The 19519-nt window shown below is 41.7% G+C and overlaps 1 protein-coding gene across 1 annotated transcript in view; it reads left to right on the plus strand.

The window, feature by feature from the left end:
- LOC134303206 (mediator of RNA polymerase II transcription subunit 13-like) overlaps positions 1-19519 on the plus strand; it is a 190501-nt gene that overhangs the window by 114090 nt on the left and 56892 nt on the right. The window contains exons 3-4 of the mRNA XM_062988543.1: positions 17189-17273; positions 17463-17546. Coding sequence (XP_062844613.1) covers positions 17189-17273; positions 17463-17546 — 169 coding nt within the window. The remainder of the gene's footprint in view (positions 1-17188; positions 17274-17462; positions 17547-19519) is intronic.

The following is a 19519-nucleotide window of genomic DNA, read 5'->3' on the forward strand; positions in this document are numbered from 1 at the left end:
ACACTTTGTGCAGAGATCTAACCAAAAGACCATTTGAAGGGCAGGGACTAATACTGGGCCATAACGTGTAGTTCAGTTTCATCTTAAATAGATAAAGATTAGAGTCAGGGCTCTGTGCATGACACTCAAGGTCTGCCATCACTATGATTTCTCATTTTAGAGAATGCGCGAAGTGCAACCCCAAATCAGAAAAAGTTGGGACAGTATGGAAAATGCAAATAAAATAAAAATGCAGTGTTCCTTACATTTACTTTGACTTTTATTTGATTGCAGACAGATTAAACCCAATATTTTATTTTTTATCTGCTCATTTGTTAATATATCTCCATTCCTGCATTTCAGGCCTGCAACACATTCCAAAAAAAGTTGGGATGGGGCAATTTAGGCGTAGTAATGAGGTGAAAAAACTAAATAATGTTGTGATTCCAAACAGGTGATTGCAATCATGTTAATCGAGGAATCGGGAGGAATTTCAGTGCATAAAGGCCAAGGATGCAAGCTTAAGCTGAACGCCCGTGATCTTCAATCCCTCAGACGGCACTGCATCAATAACCGCCACTCAACAATAGCTGATATAACCACATGGGTGAGGGATTACTTTGGCAAACCTTTGTCAAGCACTACAATACAGAGTTACATGCACAAATACATGCAAAAAAGAAGCCTTATGTTAATCATGTCCAGAAGCGGCGTCGACTTCTCTGGGCTCGGAGGCATCTAGGATGGACCATCACACAGTGGAAACGTGTATTGTGGTCAGATGAATCAGCATTCCAGGTCTTTTTTGGAAAAAATGGACGCCGTGTGCTTCAGATCAAAGACGAAAAGGACCATCCAGACTGCATCAACAAGTCCAAAAGCCAGAGTCTGTCATGGTATGGGGGTGTGTCAGTGCCCTTGGCAAAGGTCATTTACACTTCTGTGATGGCAGCATTAATGCAGAAAAGTACATTGAGATCTTAGGGCAACATGTGCTGCCTTCAAGACGTCATCTTTTCCAGGGACGTCCATGCATTTTTCAGCAAGACAGTACAAAACCACATGCTGCACACATTACAAAGGCCTGCCTGCAGTCCTTACCTGTCCATAATAGAGCATTTTGAAAGAAAAAATGTGACAACGACGACCCCGTACTGTTGCACATCTTAAGACGTGTTTGCAGGAAGAATGAGACAAAATAAAAACTGAAACACTAAATCACTTGGTCTCCTCGGTGCCAAAATGTCTTTTAAGTAACTTTTTTTGGAATGTGTTGCAGACAAAACATGAAATATTTCAGGTTCATCCTGTCTGCAATTAAATAAAAGTCAAAGTAAATGTAGGAAACTCATTTTTTTATTATTTTTTACCATGCTGTCCCAACTTTTTCTGATTTGGGGTTGTATTAAAATTATTTGGAAGATCTGAGACATTCAGGGGTAAATACGTTTTCACAGCACTGAAACTTGCTTTGTCAGAGACGATTTCGGAGGGATTTCAACCTGCATCTGTAACCAAGTAACCATAACAGGAAGTGTGCTTCTCTTTTTTCCATTTATGTCAGTTTTCAGCAGAACTTAAGGTACCCGTTTCCTGTTACGTACTCAACCTCTTACAAAATATCTATATATTGCTTCTGGGAAACGATTATTCATTGCACATTGCCGTTTTCATCTAGCTCTACGTGCACCATCCTTCAGTCGTACTTCACAGATAGATACTAAGTGCTGCGTTTGACCTGAAGTGACCTTTTATCAAACACCGCTGATTGGCGCTTGATACAGAGCGGTTAAGTGCGCTCGGCTCGGCGGCATGACACGCCGATCTGGAACTCGCAGCTGTGCAGACGTTAATTTCAGTTACGCTCGTGTTTGTTATGCAGTTGTTTTCGCGATCAGCACAAGTGCATGATGGTACTTTTTACGCTGATCGCAGATTGATGCTTCAAGTAAGCGAGAGGTCAAACTGTACGTTCAGTGCAAATATAGTGACCACCAGATCATTTTTTTCTGATGTGAGAGTGCAATTGTATTAATTCATTATATAGAAGCTATGCCGTATAGCCAAAAGTATGTGGACCCAAGTAATTTTAAGTTTAGACAGACAGACAGGTAGACAGATAGATAGATAGATAGATAGATAGATAGATAGATAGATAGATAGATAGATAGATAGATAGATAGATAGAGACAGACAGATAGATAGGCAGGCATATAGACAGACAGACAGGTAGGTAGGTAGATAAATAGATAGATAGACAGACAGACAGGCAGGTAGATAGATAGATATAGACAGACAGACAGACAGACAGACAGACAGGTAGATAGATATAGACAGACAGACAGGTAGATATACACAGACAGACAGACAGGTAGATGAATATAGACAGACAGGTAGATAGACAGACAGACAGACAGATAGGCAGGTAGGTAGGTAGGTAGGTAGATGCTTTATCCTGGTCAGGGTCGCGGTAGGTGCAATTCACTGGGCGAATGGTAGGAAACACAGGGCAAACACATACCTACAATTAACCTGACTGCATGTGTTTGGACTGTGGGAGGAAACCGGAGCTCCCGGAGGAAACCCACGCAGACACGAGGAGAACATGCAAACTCCACACAGAAAGGACCCAGAAATTGCTTCACCTGGGAATCGAACCCTGGATCTTCTTCCTGTGAGGTGACAGTGCTACCCACCGAGCCACCGTGCCTTCCTGTTTTTTATTTTAGGAATTTTTAGGAATGCCAATTACCGCTTTATCCTGGTCAGGGTCGCGGTGGGTGCAATTCACTGAGCGAAAGGTAGGAAACACCCAGAACGGGTTGCCAGTCCTTCACAGGGCAAACACACACCTAGGGCAATTTTTGTATCTACAATTAACCTGACTGCGTGTGTTTGGACTGTGGGAGGAAACCGGAGCTCCCGGAGGAAACCCACGCAGACACGAGGAGAACATGCAAACTCCACACAGAAAGGACCCAGAAATTGCTTCACCTGGGAATCGAACCCTGGACCTTCTTCCTGTGAGGTGACAGTGCTACCCACCGAGCCACCGTGCCTTCCTGTTTTTTATTTTAGGAATTTTTAGGAATGCCAATTACCGCTTTATCCTGGTCAGGGTCGCGGTGGGTGCAATTCACTGAGCGAAAGGTAGGAAACACCCAGAACGGGTTGCCAGTCCTTCACAGGGCAAACACACACCTAGGGCAATTTTTGTATCTACAATTAACCTGACTGCTAGTGTTTGGATTGAGGGAGGAAACCCAAACAGACACGAGGAGAACATGCAAACTCCACAAAGAAAGGACCCAGAAATCGCTTCACCTGGGAATCGAACCCTGGACCTTCTTGCTGTGAGGTGACAGTGCTACCCACCGAGCCACCGTGCCGTCGTGTTTGTATTTTTTAGGGTAAATTTCGACCTGTTATTACCCACAAGCTAATAATAATAATTCAGGAGCGGGTCGGTGCCTGTTAACGCGGGGACGCCGAGGTAACAACTAGGCAGCTTTGTATTATCTGAGAGAATGCAGAAAGGATCGCCTTGGCCTGAGAATGCCCCCACCTCCATCACTTAAACGATCTTCAGGAAGTTGCTGGCGTTGGCAGCGTGGCTTCTGCAGTCAATAGCAGCTTTGTGTGTGTGTGTGTGTGTGTGTGTGTGTGTGTGTGTGTGTGTGTGTGTGTGTGTGTGTGTGTGTGTGTGACACGTTTCCCGACTTAAGGTGACAACTAGTGGCCGGAGAGAGGAAGCACACTAGCTGATTAGGTAAAAATAAGGGGAGGAAAGAGATGGAAACGTTTCTATTGTGTTTTAGGGATCACTAGGTGGTGCCAAAAGTATTGGGACGCCCCTTTTAATATTTGAATTCATGTGTTTCAGCCACTACAATTCCTAACTGATGCAATCAATCAATTATATGAAGGCTTGGTGGGTAGCACTGTCGTCTCAGGGTGACCAAATACTTATTTTCCACCATAATTTACAAATAAATTCTTTAAAAATCCTACAATGTGATTTCCTGGATTTTTTTTTCTCATTTTGTCTCTCATAGTTGAAGTGTACCTATGATGAAAATTACAGACCTCTCTCATCTTTCTAAGTAGGAGAACTTGCACAATCAGTGGCTGATTAAATACTTTTTGACCCCACTGTACACACACACACTTTTATATATATATATATATATATATATATATATATATATATATATATATATATATATATATATATATATACAGTGTATCACAAAAGTGAGTACACCCCTCACATTTCTGCAAATATTTTATTATATCTTTTCATGGGACAACACTATAGAAATAAAACTTGGATATAACTTCGAGTAGTCAGTGTACAGCTTGTATAGCAGTGTAGATTTACTGTCTTCTGAAAACAACTCAACACACAGCCATTAATGTCTAAATGGCTGGCAACATAAGTGAGTACACCCCACAGTGAACATGTCCAAATTGTGCCCAAAGTGTCAATATTTTGTGTGACCACCATTATTATCCAGCACTGCCTTAACCCTCCTGGGCATGGAATTCACCAGAGCTGCACAGGTTGCTACTGGAATCCTCTTCCACTCCTCCATGAGGACATCACGGAGCTGGTGGATGTTAGACACCTTGAACTCCTCCACCTTCCACTTGAGGATGCGCCACAGGTGCTCAATTGGGTTTAGTCCATCACCTTTACCTTCAGCTTCCTCAGCAAGGCAGTTGTCATCTTGGAGGTTGTGTTTGGGGTCGTTATCCTGTTGGAAAACTGCCATGAGGCCCAGTTTTCGAAGGGAGGGGATCATGCTCTGTTTCAGAATGTCACAGTACATGTTGGAATTCATGTTTCCCTCAATGAACTGCAGCTCCCCAGTGCCAGCAACACTCATGCAGCCCAAGACCATGATGCTACCACCACCATGCTTGACTGTAGGCAAGATACAGTTGTCTTGGTACTTCTCACCAGGGTGCCGCCACACATGCTGGACACCATCTGAGCCAAACAAGTGTATCTTGGTCTCGTCAGACCACAGGGCATTCCAGTAATCCATGTTCTTGGACTGCTTGTTTTCAGCAAACTGTTTGCTGGCTTTCTTGTGCGTCAGCTTCCTTCTGGGATGACGACCATGCAGACCGAGTTGATGCAGTGTGTGGCGTATGGTCTGAGCACTGACAGGCTGACCTCCCACGTCTTCAACCTCTGCAGCAATGCTGGCAGCACTCATGTGTCTATTTTTTAAAGCCAACCTCTGGATATGACGCCGAACACGTGGACTCAACTTCTTTGGTCGACCCTGGCGAAGCCTGTTCCGAGTGGAACCTGTCCTGGAAAACCGCTGTATGACCTTGGCCACCATGCTGTAGCTCAGTTTTAGGGTGTTAGCAATCTTCTTATAGCCCAGGCCATCTTTGTGGAGAGCAACAATTCTATTTCTCACTTCCTCAGAGAGTTCTTTGCCATGAGGTGCCATGTTGAATATCCAGTGGCCAGTATGAGAGAATTGTACCCAAAACACCAAATTTAACAGCCCTGCTCCCCATTTACACCTGGGACCTTGACACATGACACCAGGGAGGGACAACGACACATTTGGACACAATTTGGACATGTTCACTGTGGGGTGTACTCACTTATGTTGCCAGCTATTTAGACATTAATGGCTGTGTGTTGAGTTATTTTCAGAAGACAGTAAATCTACACTGCTATACAAGCTGTACACTGACTACTCTAAGTTATATCCAAGTTTCATGTCTATAGTGTTGTCCCATGAAAAGATATAATGAAATATTTGCAGAAATGTGAGGGGTGTACTCACTTTTGTGATACACTGTATATATATATATATATATATATATATTAGGGCTGTCAAACGATTAAAATTTTTTATCGCGATTAATATCAGAATTTCATATAGTTAATCGCGATTAATCGCGATTAATCGCATTAAAAAAAAATCTGTGTAAATGTTATAGAAAACAAGGATTTTTATGTGAAATGTTACAATTAAAATGGTGAACACATTTTATGCTAAATGTACTGATGTTAAAAACTGCTGGGACAAGAGAAAACTGTAAGGGAGTTTTATTCACTCACATACTAGGCAGTAAATGTCAGATTGTAGTTTAGAATTTCTCCATCAGCAAACATTGTAGATCAGCGGTGCTTTAGGTGGGATAAGGCGTAGTTATTGTAACAGACTTTTCTGTGGTTGTATTGTGACAATGGTTTGATGGCCGTTTCTACACGAAGTGAGTGTGTTTTGACCCTTTGGGGCTTCCATAGTTCATGGACTAACGTGCTTGACTCAGCTTTCCGGTATTTGGTACCTTAACAGAATAAGTTAATAAAAGTGTTCTGCTCCCGACAACTTGTGAATATAGCGTGTATTTATTTCTTTATAAGTGCATCACTACAACGCTCGGTTACATTATGCTAACAAACCGCAAATGAAAAACGGTGGCAAGTCCGACATTAAAACGTTTGTTTTAACATAATGTTAACATAATGTAACCGAGCGTTGTAGTTCTACCAGTCAAGTCTCAACATTAACTAGAATTTGCGTTAACGGCACTATTATTTTTTATCGCGTTAAATTGAAATCGCGTTAATGCGTTATCATCGCGTTAACTTCGACAGCCCTAATATTAATATATATATATATATATATATATATATATATATATATATATATATATATATATATATATACATACACACACACACACACACACACACATACTGTATATATATACAGGTATATATATATATATATATATATATATATATATATATATATATATATATATATATATATATATATATATACACACACATATATGTACACACACACACATATATATATACACACACACACATATATATACATATACACACACACACATACATAAACTGCACGAGTCGAGTTCATATGCGGATCAGCTTTGTGTACGGAGATCCACACCCTGATTAATACATTATTCCTCGACTATGTGCAGGCACCATCAATCAGCCAGCAATGGTCATACTTGCCTCTATTTTGAGGAGTCCCTGTCCGGCTCCCAGCCAATTGTTGTTCATGTAGGCACCCAGTCCAGCCGGATGGCAGAGCTGAGTTTCAAACCGACCAGTCAGCTCTGGTGCGCTAGCGTGGTTTACCACCTGAGCGCCATACAAATGCTGTTTTGACTGAATGGGCATAAATTTCCACAGGCATATTTGTGAGTCAGGTGAGAAGTCTTCTTAGAAGTGTTGCAGTTGTATTAGCTAAACAGATCACATAGAAGTTATAGAGGTTAATATCATTTTTTTATTGGATGTCCAACAAGCTCATGGTCAGGTGTCCAAATACCTTTGGTCTTATATTGTACATAGAACTGTGCACTATCAACTGATAGTATGATAAGAGGATTTTTTCCCTGATGGGCAGATCTGAAACCACCAAAAACAGCTGATAAAGTAAGTGCTGCAAAAGGGTCCTTGGGTCCTGTGGACCTGAGTTCCACTCTTGTTTACGGTCTAGGCGGAGTTTTGCATGTTTTCCTGCGTCCATGGCCTTCTCCAGCTACACTAACTTCCCCTCGGTGTAAGAAAGTAAGTGAATAATAGAGTGTGTGCTTCCTTAACAGACTGCATTACTGCCCTACATCTAGTGTTCCCAAGTGGCATCGGACACACACAACCCTATCAAGGATGAAGTGCTTAGTGAACTAAATCAATTTGCGATTTGAGATGCAGCCTGGCGGTGGGGATATTCTGTTGCCCGACCTGCTATCTAGTGCACATGTGGACACTTGAACATAACCTTGTTGGAGATTTCTGTCCAGATTCATGGCTATTCATATAAACTTGGCTCACTTTGCAGCTGTTACTGTTTTGGAGTGAGATTGTGGGAATTTGTGCCATTGAGAATAGTGTTTAATGGGGGTAAGTTCAGGGCTCGGCTGCACGGGTGCTAAGATCTTAAGCTCTCGAGTTCGAATCTCAGCTCTGCTATCAGCTGGTTGGGTCTGGGGTAAGGGGCGGGACAATGGCTAAACAAAGTTTTCTCATAAATGCTGCAATGACGACCTCTGCTGGCTGATCAATAGCGCCTGTCCAATGAGACATCTGAGTGCAGAGTCACCTTCCCCTGTCCAGACGCATCAACCGGCCAGCAGAGGTCGCATTTGCGGCGGCAATGAGGAACCCCTTCGACTATATCCTCCCTCAAACACATTTTATTCTTAGTCTAGTTGTATCCAGTTCCCCCACCACTACAGACCCCACACTGACCGATGAGAGCTGCAGACTATCCCTCTCTGACATGCACACATTCGACAACCGCTTCTTTTCACCTGCTAGAGACAGTCTTACAGAGAGCAGTATAGACAGCAGCAGTAAGGAACCCCTTTGACCATTTCCTCCCTTAAACACAGCTGGCAGCCAAGCGGTTCATAGAATGGTTGAGATTTGTACTTGAAAGCTCTAATTTGAAAGAGAGGGGTAAAGCAAGGCAAAAAGTAAATGTGTGTGAAAGTGAGAGAGAGGGGTAAAGTGAGGCAAAAGGTGAATGTGTATGAAAGTGAGAGAGAGGGGTAAAGTGAGGCAAAAAGTAAATGTGTGTGTGAGTGAGAGAGAGGGGTAAAGTGAGGCAAAAGGTGAATGTGTATGAAAGTGAGAGAGAGGGGTAAAGTGAGGCAAAAAGTAAATGTGTGTGTGAGTGAGAGAGAGGGGTAAAGTGAGGCAAAAAGTAAATGTGTGTGAGAGAGAGGGGTAAAGCGAGGCAAAAAGCAAATGTATGGAAAGGAGAGAGGGGTAAAGCGAGGCAAAAAGTAAATGTGTGTGAGAAAAAGGGGTAAATCGAGGCTAAAAGTAAATGTGCGTGTGAGAGTGGTAAAGCGCGGCAAAAAGTAAATGTGCGTGAAAGTGAGAGGGGTAAAGCGAGGCAATAAGTAAATGTGCGTGAGAAAAAGGGGTAAATCGAGGCTAAAAGTAAATGTGTGTGAGAAAAAGGGGTAAATCGAGGCTAAAAGTAAATGTGCGTGTGAGAGTGGTAAAGCGCGGCAATAAGTAAATGTGCGTGAAAGTGAGAAAGAGGGGAAAATCGAGGCTAAAAGTACATGTGTGTGAGAGTGAGAGAGGGGTAAAGCGAGGCAAAAGATGAATGTGAGTGAGAGAGAAGGGTAACTCGAGGCAAAAAGAAAGTATATGTGAGAGAGGGGTAATGCGAGGCAAAAAGTAAATGTGTGTGTGAGAGAGGGGTAAAGCAAGGCAAAAAGTAAATGTATGTGAGAGGGTAAAGTAAGGCAAAAAGTAAATGTGTGTGGGGGTAAAGCGAGGCAAAAAGTAAATGTGTGTGTGAGAGAGGGGTAAAGCGAGGCAAAAAGTAAATGTGTGGGGGTAAAGCGAGGCAAAAAGTATGTGTGTGTGAGAGAGGGGTAAAGCGAGGCAAAAAGTAAATGTGTGTGTGAGAGAGGGGTAAAGCGAGGCAAAAAGTAAATGTGTGTGTGAGAGAGGGGTAAAGCGAGGCAAAAAGTAAATGTGTGTGGGGGTAAAGCGAGGCAAAAAGTAAATGTGTGTGAGAGGGGTAAAGCGAGGCAAAAAGTAAATGTGTGTGTGAGAGAGGGGTAAAGCGAGGCAAAAAGTAAATGTGTGTGTGAGAGAGGGGTAAAGCGAGGCAAAAAGTAAACGTGTGTGGGGGTAAAGCGAGGCAAAAAGTAAAAGTGTGTGTGAGAAAGGAATAAAGTGAGGCAAAAAGTAAATGTATGTGAGAGAGGGTAAAGTAAGACAAAAAGTAAATGTATGTGAGAGAGGGTAAAGTAAGGCAAAAAGTAAATGTATGTGAGAGAGAGAGGGTAAAGTAAGGCAAAAGGTAAATGTCTGTGAGAGAAAGGGGTAAAGCGAGGCAAAAGGTGAATGTGAGTGTGAGAGAGGGGTAAAGCGAGGCGATAAGTAAATGTGCGTGAAAGTGAGAAAGAGGGGTAAAGCGAGGCAAAAAGTAAGTGTGTGTAAAAGAGACAAAGAGTGAATGCTTGAGTGTGAGAGAGCTGTTTAGAGAGCCCCATAAACAGGCAGTAAATAAATGTATGAGTGAGTAAAAGAAACATGAAGAAAGGCAATAAGTGTGTGTGAGTAAGAGAGAGAGGGCAGGGAGCAAATGTATGTGTATGTGAGAGAGGAGTATAGAAAGACATTGAGTAAATGTGTGAGGTGTGTGAATGTGTTTGAGGGCAGAAAAAGTGTTTAATAGAGCAGTTGCATGAGGTATAGAGAGGCAGCAAGTGAATGTGAGTCAAAGAGAGAGGCAGTTAGAGAGGTAAATAGAGGCAGTCAGTAAATGTCTAAATGTGTTCAAGGGGCAGTCACGTGAGATAGAGAAAGAGCATTAGAGATGTATCAAGTCAATGTGAATATAAAAGAGAGACAGAGAGGTAGATAGAGGCAGTATGAGAATGTGAGTAAAATAGAGAGATCAAGGCAGCTAGAGAGGTAGATAGAGGCAGTCAGGGCATTGAATGTGTGTAACAGCGGTCGTGTGCGGTAGAGCAAGAGGAAGAGAGGCAGCAAGTGAATGTAAGTAAATAAGAGAGAGAGAGATAAAAGGAGGCAATAAGTAAACATCTGAATGTGTTCGAGGGGCAGTCACGTGAAGTAGGTCAGGGTATAGAGAGGCAGCAAGTTAATCTGAATAAAAGAGAGAGGCAGTTAGTGAGATAGATAGAGGCAACAAGTGAATGTGAGTGTAAGAGAGAGAGGCAGTTAGAAAGGTAGATAGAGGCAGTATGTGAATAAAAGAGAAAGAGAGGGGTAGAAAGAGGCAGCAAGTGAATGTGAGAAAAAGAGAGAGGAGGAAGAGGCAAAGAGAGGCAGCAAGTAAATGTAAGAAAGATAGAGATGGAGTTATAGAGTTGGAGAGAGACAGCAGATGAATGTGAGTGAAAGAGAGAGAAAGAGGTGCGGTAAGTGAATGTGAGTAAATGAGAGAGAGGGGCAGAGAGAGGGGTGGAGAGAGGCAGTAAGTAAATGTGTTTGGGAGCAGTGAATGTTTGTAATAGATGGTCATGTGAGGTACAGCAAGAGGTAGAGAGAGGCAGCAGGCGAATGTGAGTAAATAAGAGAGAGAGGCAGTTAAAGAGGTAGATAAAGGCAGCAAGTGAATGTGAGTAAGAGAGGCAGTTGGAGAGGTAGATAAAGGCAGCAAGTAAATATGAATAAAGGAAATAGAGATAGGTAGAAAGAGGCAGCAAGTGAACATGAGTAAAAGAGAGAGTCAGAGAGGTAAGTGAATGTGAGTAAATAAGAGAGAGAGGCAGTTAGAGAGGTAGATAAGGCAGCAAGTGAATGTGAGTATAAGAGAGGCAGTTAGAGAGGTAGATATAAGCAGCAAGTAAATATGAATAAAGGAAAAACAGAGGTAGAAAGAGGCAGCAAGTAAAAGTGAGTGAAAGAGAGTCAGAGAGAGGTAGAGAGATGCAGTAAGTGAATGTGAGTAAAAGAGAGAGTCTGAGAGAGAGGTAAGTGAATGTGAGTAAATAAGAGAGAGAGAGAGAGAGGCAGAGAACTCCCAAGGTAATTGAAGTGCAACTAGAGTGTCTGAAAGAGTAGTAGAGGGAAGGCAGCAGTAAGTCAGTTTGAGAGAGTAAAGACAGAGAGAGAGAGAGTCAGAGAATAAGAGTGGTAGAGAAATAAAGACGGAGGTATAGAAAGGCGGGAAATAGACATGCGAATGTGTGAGGATGCAGTGAGAGAGAGGCAGGGAAGCACTGAGGGAGCGAGGGAGCGAGGTAGAGAATGGGAACACAGCCGAGGCAGCAGGAGTGTAGGAAGCAGTAGCGTGGCGGGGGGAAATGAGGGAGGGGCGCCCGGATAAACTAATGTGGAGGATCCGTGTTGCCATGGTTACAGGGGAATTCTGGCGAGTAAGGAAATTTCATTCACTCTGTCTTGGAGAGGAAAAAAGGGAGGGAACGATCAACAAGAAGGACATGACGAGCCTCGTGCCACCTTCGGAGAGGTGCGCACGCCCCCCAACACACACACACACACACACACACACACACACACACACCTCCTCTGTGTTGTGTGTGCTCCTGGGTATTTATGGAGCTTTGAAAATAATTGTATTGAATATTTGTCAAAGGATTCCAAATTTTGATTTCCAAACCTTTTGGGATAACATTACACCCATTTAAAACTTTTGGGACAGTACTTAAAGTAAATAGAGCAATTTACGAGGGATCTTCAAAAAGTTTCCACAAAAAGTTTGGTTTTGGTTATATTTACAACAATAGGTACAAGTTTATACTATCAGCACTAATAATAAACAGTCATAATAATAATAATAATAATATAATATAATAATAATAATAATAATACAATAATAATAACAGTATAGCAACTATAATAACAAAAACAATAATTCTAACATTGATAAAAATAATAATAAAATTAATAATAAAAACACAAATAAATATAACTAACAATGATAACAACTATAGTTATAATTATAACAATCGTAACACTACCACTACTACTACAACAACAACTACTACTACTACTACTACTACAATAATAATATTAATAATAATAATAATTGTAGTAACAATAATAATAATAATTATAGTTATATAGGCAATAATAATAATAATAGTTGTAGTAGCAATAATAATAATAACAATAATAATAGTAATAATAATATTGATAATAGTTATATAAGCATTAATAATAATAGTTGTATAAGCAATAATAATAATAATAATCATAATAATAGTTATATAAGCAATAATAATAATAGTTATATAGGCAATAATAATTATAATAATAGTTGTAGTAGCAATAATAATAATAACAATAATAACAGTTGTATAAGCAAAAATAATAATAATAATAGTTATATAAGTAATAATAATAATAATAAAGTTGTATGAGCAATAATAATAATAATAGTTGTATAAGCAGTAATAATAATAATAATAATAATAATAATAGTAGTTATATAAGCAATAATAATAATAATAATAATAATAGTTGTATAAGCAAAAATAATAATAACAATAATAATAGTAATAATAATAACAATAGTTATATACGCAATAATAATAACAGTAATAGATAAAGTAGCAATAATAATAATAATAATAATAATAATAATAATAGTTGTATAAACAGTAATAATAATAATAATAATTATAATAATAATTATAATAATGAGGATGATTATTATTAGTAGTCAATTATATTATTATGTTACGCACACAGATGAGCATTAAAGCGAGATGAGACAGTAGTATTATTAGTAGTATTCTTACCAAAATAAAATAGTCAAAAGTAAAATAACAGTTTCCTTACAAAGAATAACTTTGGAACTTAAATCTAAATAAATATTAAATATTTTAAAGTCAGATACACGTTTAATATATATACAGTGTATCACAAAAGTGAGTACACCCCTCACATTTCTGCAAATTTTTTATTATATCTTTTCATGGGACAACACTATAGACATGAAACTTGGATATAACTTCGAGTAGTCAGTGTACAGCTTGTATAGCAGTGTAGATTTACTGTCTTCTGAAAATAACTCAACACAGCCATTAATGTCTAAATGGCTGGCAACATAAGTGAGTACACCCCACAGTGAACATGTCCAAATTGTGCCCAAAGTGTCAATATTTTGTGTGACCACCATTATTATCCAGCACTGCCTTAACCCTCCTGGGCATGGAATTCACCAGAGCTGCACAGGTTGCTACTGGAATCCTCTTCCACTCCTCCATGATGACATCACGGAGCTGGTGGATGTTAGACACCTTGAACTCCTCCACCTTCCACTTGAGGATGCGCCACAGGTGCTCAATTGGGTTTAGTCCATCACCTTTACCTTCAGCTTCCTCAGCAAGGCAGTTCTCATCTTGGAGGTTGTGTTTGGGGTCGTTCCTTCTGGGATGACGACCATGCAGACTGAGTTGATGCAGTGAGCGGCGTATGGTCTGAGCACTGACAGGCTGACCTCCCACGTCTTCAACCTCTGCAGCAATGCTGGCAGCACTCATGTGTCTATTTTTTAAAGCCAACCTCTGGATATGACGCCGAACACGTGGACTCAACTTCTTTGGTCGACCCTTGGGGAAGCCTGTTCCGAGTGGAACCTGTCCTGGAAAACCGCTGTATGACCTTGGCCACCATGCTGTAGCTCAGTTTCAGGGTGTTAGCAATCTTCTTATAGCCCAGGCCATCTTTGTGGAGAGCAACAATTCTATTTCTCACATCCTCAGAGAGTTCTTTGCCATGAGGTGCCATGTTGAATATCCAGTGGCCAGTATGAGAGAATTGTACCCAAAACACCAAATTTAACAGCCCTGCTCCCCATTTACACCTGGGACCTTGACACATGACACCAGGGAGGGACAACAACACATTTGGGCACAATTTGGACATGTTCACTGTGGGGTGTACTCACTTATGTTGCCAGCTATTTAGACATTAATGGCTGTGTGTTGAGTTATTTTCAGAAGACAGTAAATCTACACTGCTATACAAGCTGTACACTGACTACTCTAAGTTATATCCAAGTTTCATGGCTATAGTGTTGTCCCATGAAGAGATATAATGAAATATTTGCAGAAATGTGAGGGGTGTACTCACTTTTGTGATACACTGTATATACAGTGTATCACAAAAGTGAGTACACCCCTCACATTTCTGCAGATATTTAAGTATATCTTTTCATGGGACAACACTGACAAAATGACACTTTGACACAATGAAAAGTAGTCTGTGTGCAGCTTATATAACAGTGTAAATTTATTCTTCCCTCAAAATAACTCAATATACAGCCATTAATGTCTAAACCACCGGCAACAAAAGTGAGTACACCCCTAAGAGACTACACCCCTAAATGTCCAAATTGAGCACTGCTTGTCAGTTTCCCTCCAAAATGTCATGTGATTTGTTAGTGTTTTTAGGTCTCAGGTGTGCATAGGGAGCAGGTGTGTTCAATTTAGTAGTACAACTCTCACACTCTCTCATACTGGTCACTGAAAGTTCCAACATGGCACCTCATGGCAAAGAACTCTCTGAGGATCTTAAAAGACGAATTGTTGCGCTACATGAAGATGGCCAAGGCTACAAGAAGATTGCCAACACCCTGAAACTGAGCTGCAGCACAGTGGCCAAGATCATCCAGCATTTTAAAAGAGCAGGGTCCACTCAGAACAGACCTCGCGTTGGTCGTCCAAAGAAGCTGAGTGCACGTGCTCAGCGTCACATCCAACTGCTGTCTTTGAAAGATAGGCGGAGGAGTGCTGTCAGCATTGCTGCAGTGATTGAAAAGGTGGGGGGTCAGCCTGTCAGTGCTCAGACCATACGCCGCACACTACATCAAATTGGTCTGCATGGCTGTCACCCCAGAAGGAAGCCTCTTCTGAAGTCTCTACACAAGAAAGCCCGCAAACAGTTTGCTGAAGACATGTCAACAAAGGACATGGATTACTGGAACCATGTCCTATGGTCTGATGAGACCAAGATTAATTTGTTTGGTTCAGATGGTCTCAAGCATGTGTGGCGGCAATCAGGTGAGGAGTACAAAGATAAGTGTGTCATGCCTACAGTCAAGCATGGTGGTGGGAATGCCATGGTCTGGGGCTGCATGGGTGCAGCAGGTGTTGGGGAGTTACATTTCATTGAGGGACACATGAACTCCAATATGTACTGTGAAATACTGAAGCAGAGCATGATCCCCTCCCTCCGGAAACTGGGTCGCAGGGCAGTGTTCCAGCATGATAATGACCCCAAACACACCTCTAAGACGACCACTGCTTTATTGAAGAGGCTGAGGGTAAAGGTGATGGACTGGCCAAGCATGTCTCCAGACCTAAACCCAATAGAACATCTTTGGGGCATCCTCAAGCGGAAGGTGGAGGAGCGCAAAGTCTCGAATATCCGCCAGCTCCGTGATGTCGTCATGGAGGAGTGGAAAAGCATTCCAGTGGCAACCTGTGAAGCTCTGGTAAACTCCATGCCCAGGAGAGTTAAGGCAGTTCTGGGAAATAATGGTGGCCACACAAAATATTGACACTTCAGGAACTTTCACTAAGGGGTGTACTCACTTTTGTTGCCGGTGGTTTAGACATTAATGGCTGTATATTGAGTTATTTTGAGGGAAGAATAAATTTACACTGTTATATAAGCTGCACACAGACTACTTTTCATTGTGTCAAAGTGTCATTTTGTCAGTGTTGTCCCATGAAAAGATATACTTAAATATCTGCAGAAATGTGAGGGGTGTACTCACTTTTGTGATACACTGTATATATTTTTTGCATTTGTATCATTTTAATGTCACTACACTGTATACACAAATGGTATGTCACACCTGATCACACCTCCGCTCATCTGGAAAAGCTTTTCACGAGATTATGGAGCGTGTCGGAAAGAATTTGTTTCCGTTCAGTCCAAACAGCATTTGTGAGGTCAAGCGCTGATGTTGGATGAGAAGACCCTGGCTCTCAATCAATCCTCCGATTCATCCCAGATGTGTTCATTGTTAAGGTCAGGTTTGTGTTCAGGTCACTGGACTTCCTCCACGCGATCCATGCGATACTAATCAAACCCAGTCTTTATGGACTTTGCTTTGTGACGGGGAAATGACCTGTTCAGAGAACAGTTGACAGAAAGTTGGAATCCTGTATTTGATTAAATGTAATTGATTTTATACACATTCTGAGCTAGGTGTCCAGGTAATTTGCCATAAAGTGTATTTATTTTACACTGCTTTGTATTGGGTTTGTAGTGGGTGATTTTAATCCTCCAGACGCTCAAAAGGAACACAAGTGGGTGCTGCTCATATTAGCATGATCGCTTATTTAGTTCGTAAGGGGATCATATTGACTTTTTGCAGATCCATGGTTGGATCCAGGGTTGGAATCTAAGTGGTGCTATCAGCCAGTCGGGTGTCTCTATACAGACAGGATTGACTATGTTCCAAGGTGGTGTGTGTGGCTGAGATCCCTCAATGAATTGGTGTGTGTTACTGGGTTGTGCCCAGTGATTCTGGAAAAAATGGACCCAAGTGGTCCAGGTAGTCTGGTTGCCTCTACCAGGTTTACTCCTAAAACCATGCATTAGGTGAACTGTTTACTTCAAATCAACCCCTATTTGCAGGCCCAACCCACCTTTTACTTCAAGAAACGTGATTTAAAAGCTTAAACGTGTCTATCTTTGTGTTTGCAGTGGTGGAGGAAGGTCTATGGGAATGCGGGCTTTCCTACGAGTGCAGGACACTCCTCTTCAAGGCCATTCACAACCTACTGGAAAGGTAAACACACTTGCGCTTTTCATCTTTACCGTGTGTACTCCAAAGCTTTCAGATTTTACAGTATTTATTGTGTCTTTAATCCTTCCACACCTTTTGACCCACCTTTAATCTGTTATGAATTCTTACATCACTCAGGATTGAACAACATCCTTTTTTTTAATGTACGGGTGCGAATCTGTGTGTACGCAGGTGTCTCATGGATAAGGACTTCGTGCGCATCGGGAAGTGGTTTGTCAAGCCTTACAAGCTCGAGGAGAAGAACCTCGGTGCCAGGTAAGTGATCAGCACTTGCCTTAGGGTGCATTCACTGGCGACATGTGTTTGCGTAGCAGTCGTGTCTGTTGAGTGCTCGGCTAGGTCACCATTGAAACGTTATTACTTACTATCATAGATTGCTTAATTTTCTGTATTTATTATATACACTGATCAGCCATTACATTAAAACCACCTCCTTGTTTCTACACTCACTATATAGAAACATATAGAAACTGTAGTCTGTTTCTCTGCATGCTTTGTTAGCCCCATTTCATGCTGTTCTTCAATGGTCAGGACCCCCACAGGACCACCACAGAGCAGGTATTATTAGGGAGGTGGATCATTCTCAGCACTGCAGTGACACTGACATGGTGGTGGTGTGTTAGTGTGTGTTGTGCTGGTATGAGTGGATAGGACGCAGCAGAGCTCACCGTCACTGCTGGACTGAGAAAAGTCCACCAACCAAAAATATCCAGCCAACAGCGCCCCATAGGCAGCGTCCTGTGACCACTGATGAAGGTCTAGAAGATGACCGACTCAACCAGCAGCAATAGATGAGCGATCGTCTCTGACTTTACATCTACAAGATGGATCAACCAGGTAGGAGTGTCTAATAGAGTGGACAGTGAGTGGACACGGTATTTAAAAACTCCAGCAGCGCTGCTGTGTCTGATCCACTCATACCAGCACAACACACACTAACACACCACCACCATGTCATTGTCACAGCAGTGCTGAGAATGGTGGTCCTGTGGTGGTCATGTGGTCACAGCAGTGCTCTGTGGTGGTCCTGACCATTGAAGAACAGGGTGAAAGCAGGCTAAAAAGGTATGTAGAGAAACAGATGGACTACAGTCAGTAAAGGTGCTTCTATATGGTAAGTGGAGCTGATAAAATGGACAGTGAGTGTAGAAACAAGGAGGTGGTTTTAAAGGGCTGATCAGTGTATATATACACACACAGATGAGGCATAACATTATGACCACTGACAGGTGAAGTGAGTAACACTGATTATCTCTTCATCACGGCACCTGTTAATGGGTGGGATATATTAGGCAGCAAGTGAACATTTTATCCTCAAAGTTGATTGTAAGAAGCAGGAGAAATGGGCGAGCTGCGACATGGTCATGGGCGGCCAGGGCTCATCGCTGAAGGAGTTAATGCTGGTTCTGATAGAAAGGTGTCAGAATACACAGTGCATCTCAGTTTGTTGCGTATGGGGCTGCATAGCCACAGACCAGTCAGGGTGCCCATGCTGACCCCTGTCCAGCGCCGAAAGCGCCAACAATGGGCACATGAGCATCAGAACTGGACCACAAAGCAATGGAAGAAGGCGGCCAACTAACTACTTATGTAGAAAGTGTAAGCTTAATTGGGAACTGCTCTATGATATTCATACCATGACTATAAATGTAACTTCCACTCGAAAATGGTTTGATGGGATGGAACACTTGAAGTGTTGTGTTTGAAGTGAAACAGCTCCTGCCTCTGGCTGCTCCTCAAAGAGAATGCTTCAGCAGCGTAGTGTCAGGCAGCTTTTTTGCGAGTGTTTAGGCGTCCCCTTGGGGCGGCGGTGGCGCTGTGTTTACAGGTGGGAGCGGCGCTCAGGAGCAGAGTGTGTACCAGGGTGATAAGAACAGGGTGCCAGACGGTTCGAGCGTGTGACGGCGAGTGCTTTAAATAAGATTGATGCTAGAAAAAATGTGATGTTATTTTAAATTATATGTCTTAACACCACCGTATAGTTATACATACACGGTATGATCAAAAGTATTCAGACGCCTCTCCTAATTATTTTTTTATATTTTATTTTATTTTATTTTATTTTATTTTATTTATTTATTTATTTATTTATTTTAATTTTTCCCCTTTTTCTCCCCCTTTAGCACATCCAATTGTTCAATTTGCATCGTGCTTCCTCTCTGTCTATGCCGAACCCTGCCCTGACAGAGGAGATCGAAGCTAACCCATATCCCCTCCGAAACACGAGC

The sequence above is a fragment of the Trichomycterus rosablanca genome, chromosome 26, assembly GCF_030014385.1.
Source record: "Trichomycterus rosablanca isolate fTriRos1 chromosome 26, fTriRos1.hap1, whole genome shotgun sequence".
NCBI classification, from domain to species: Eukaryota; Metazoa; Chordata; class Actinopteri; order Siluriformes; family Trichomycteridae; genus Trichomycterus; species Trichomycterus rosablanca.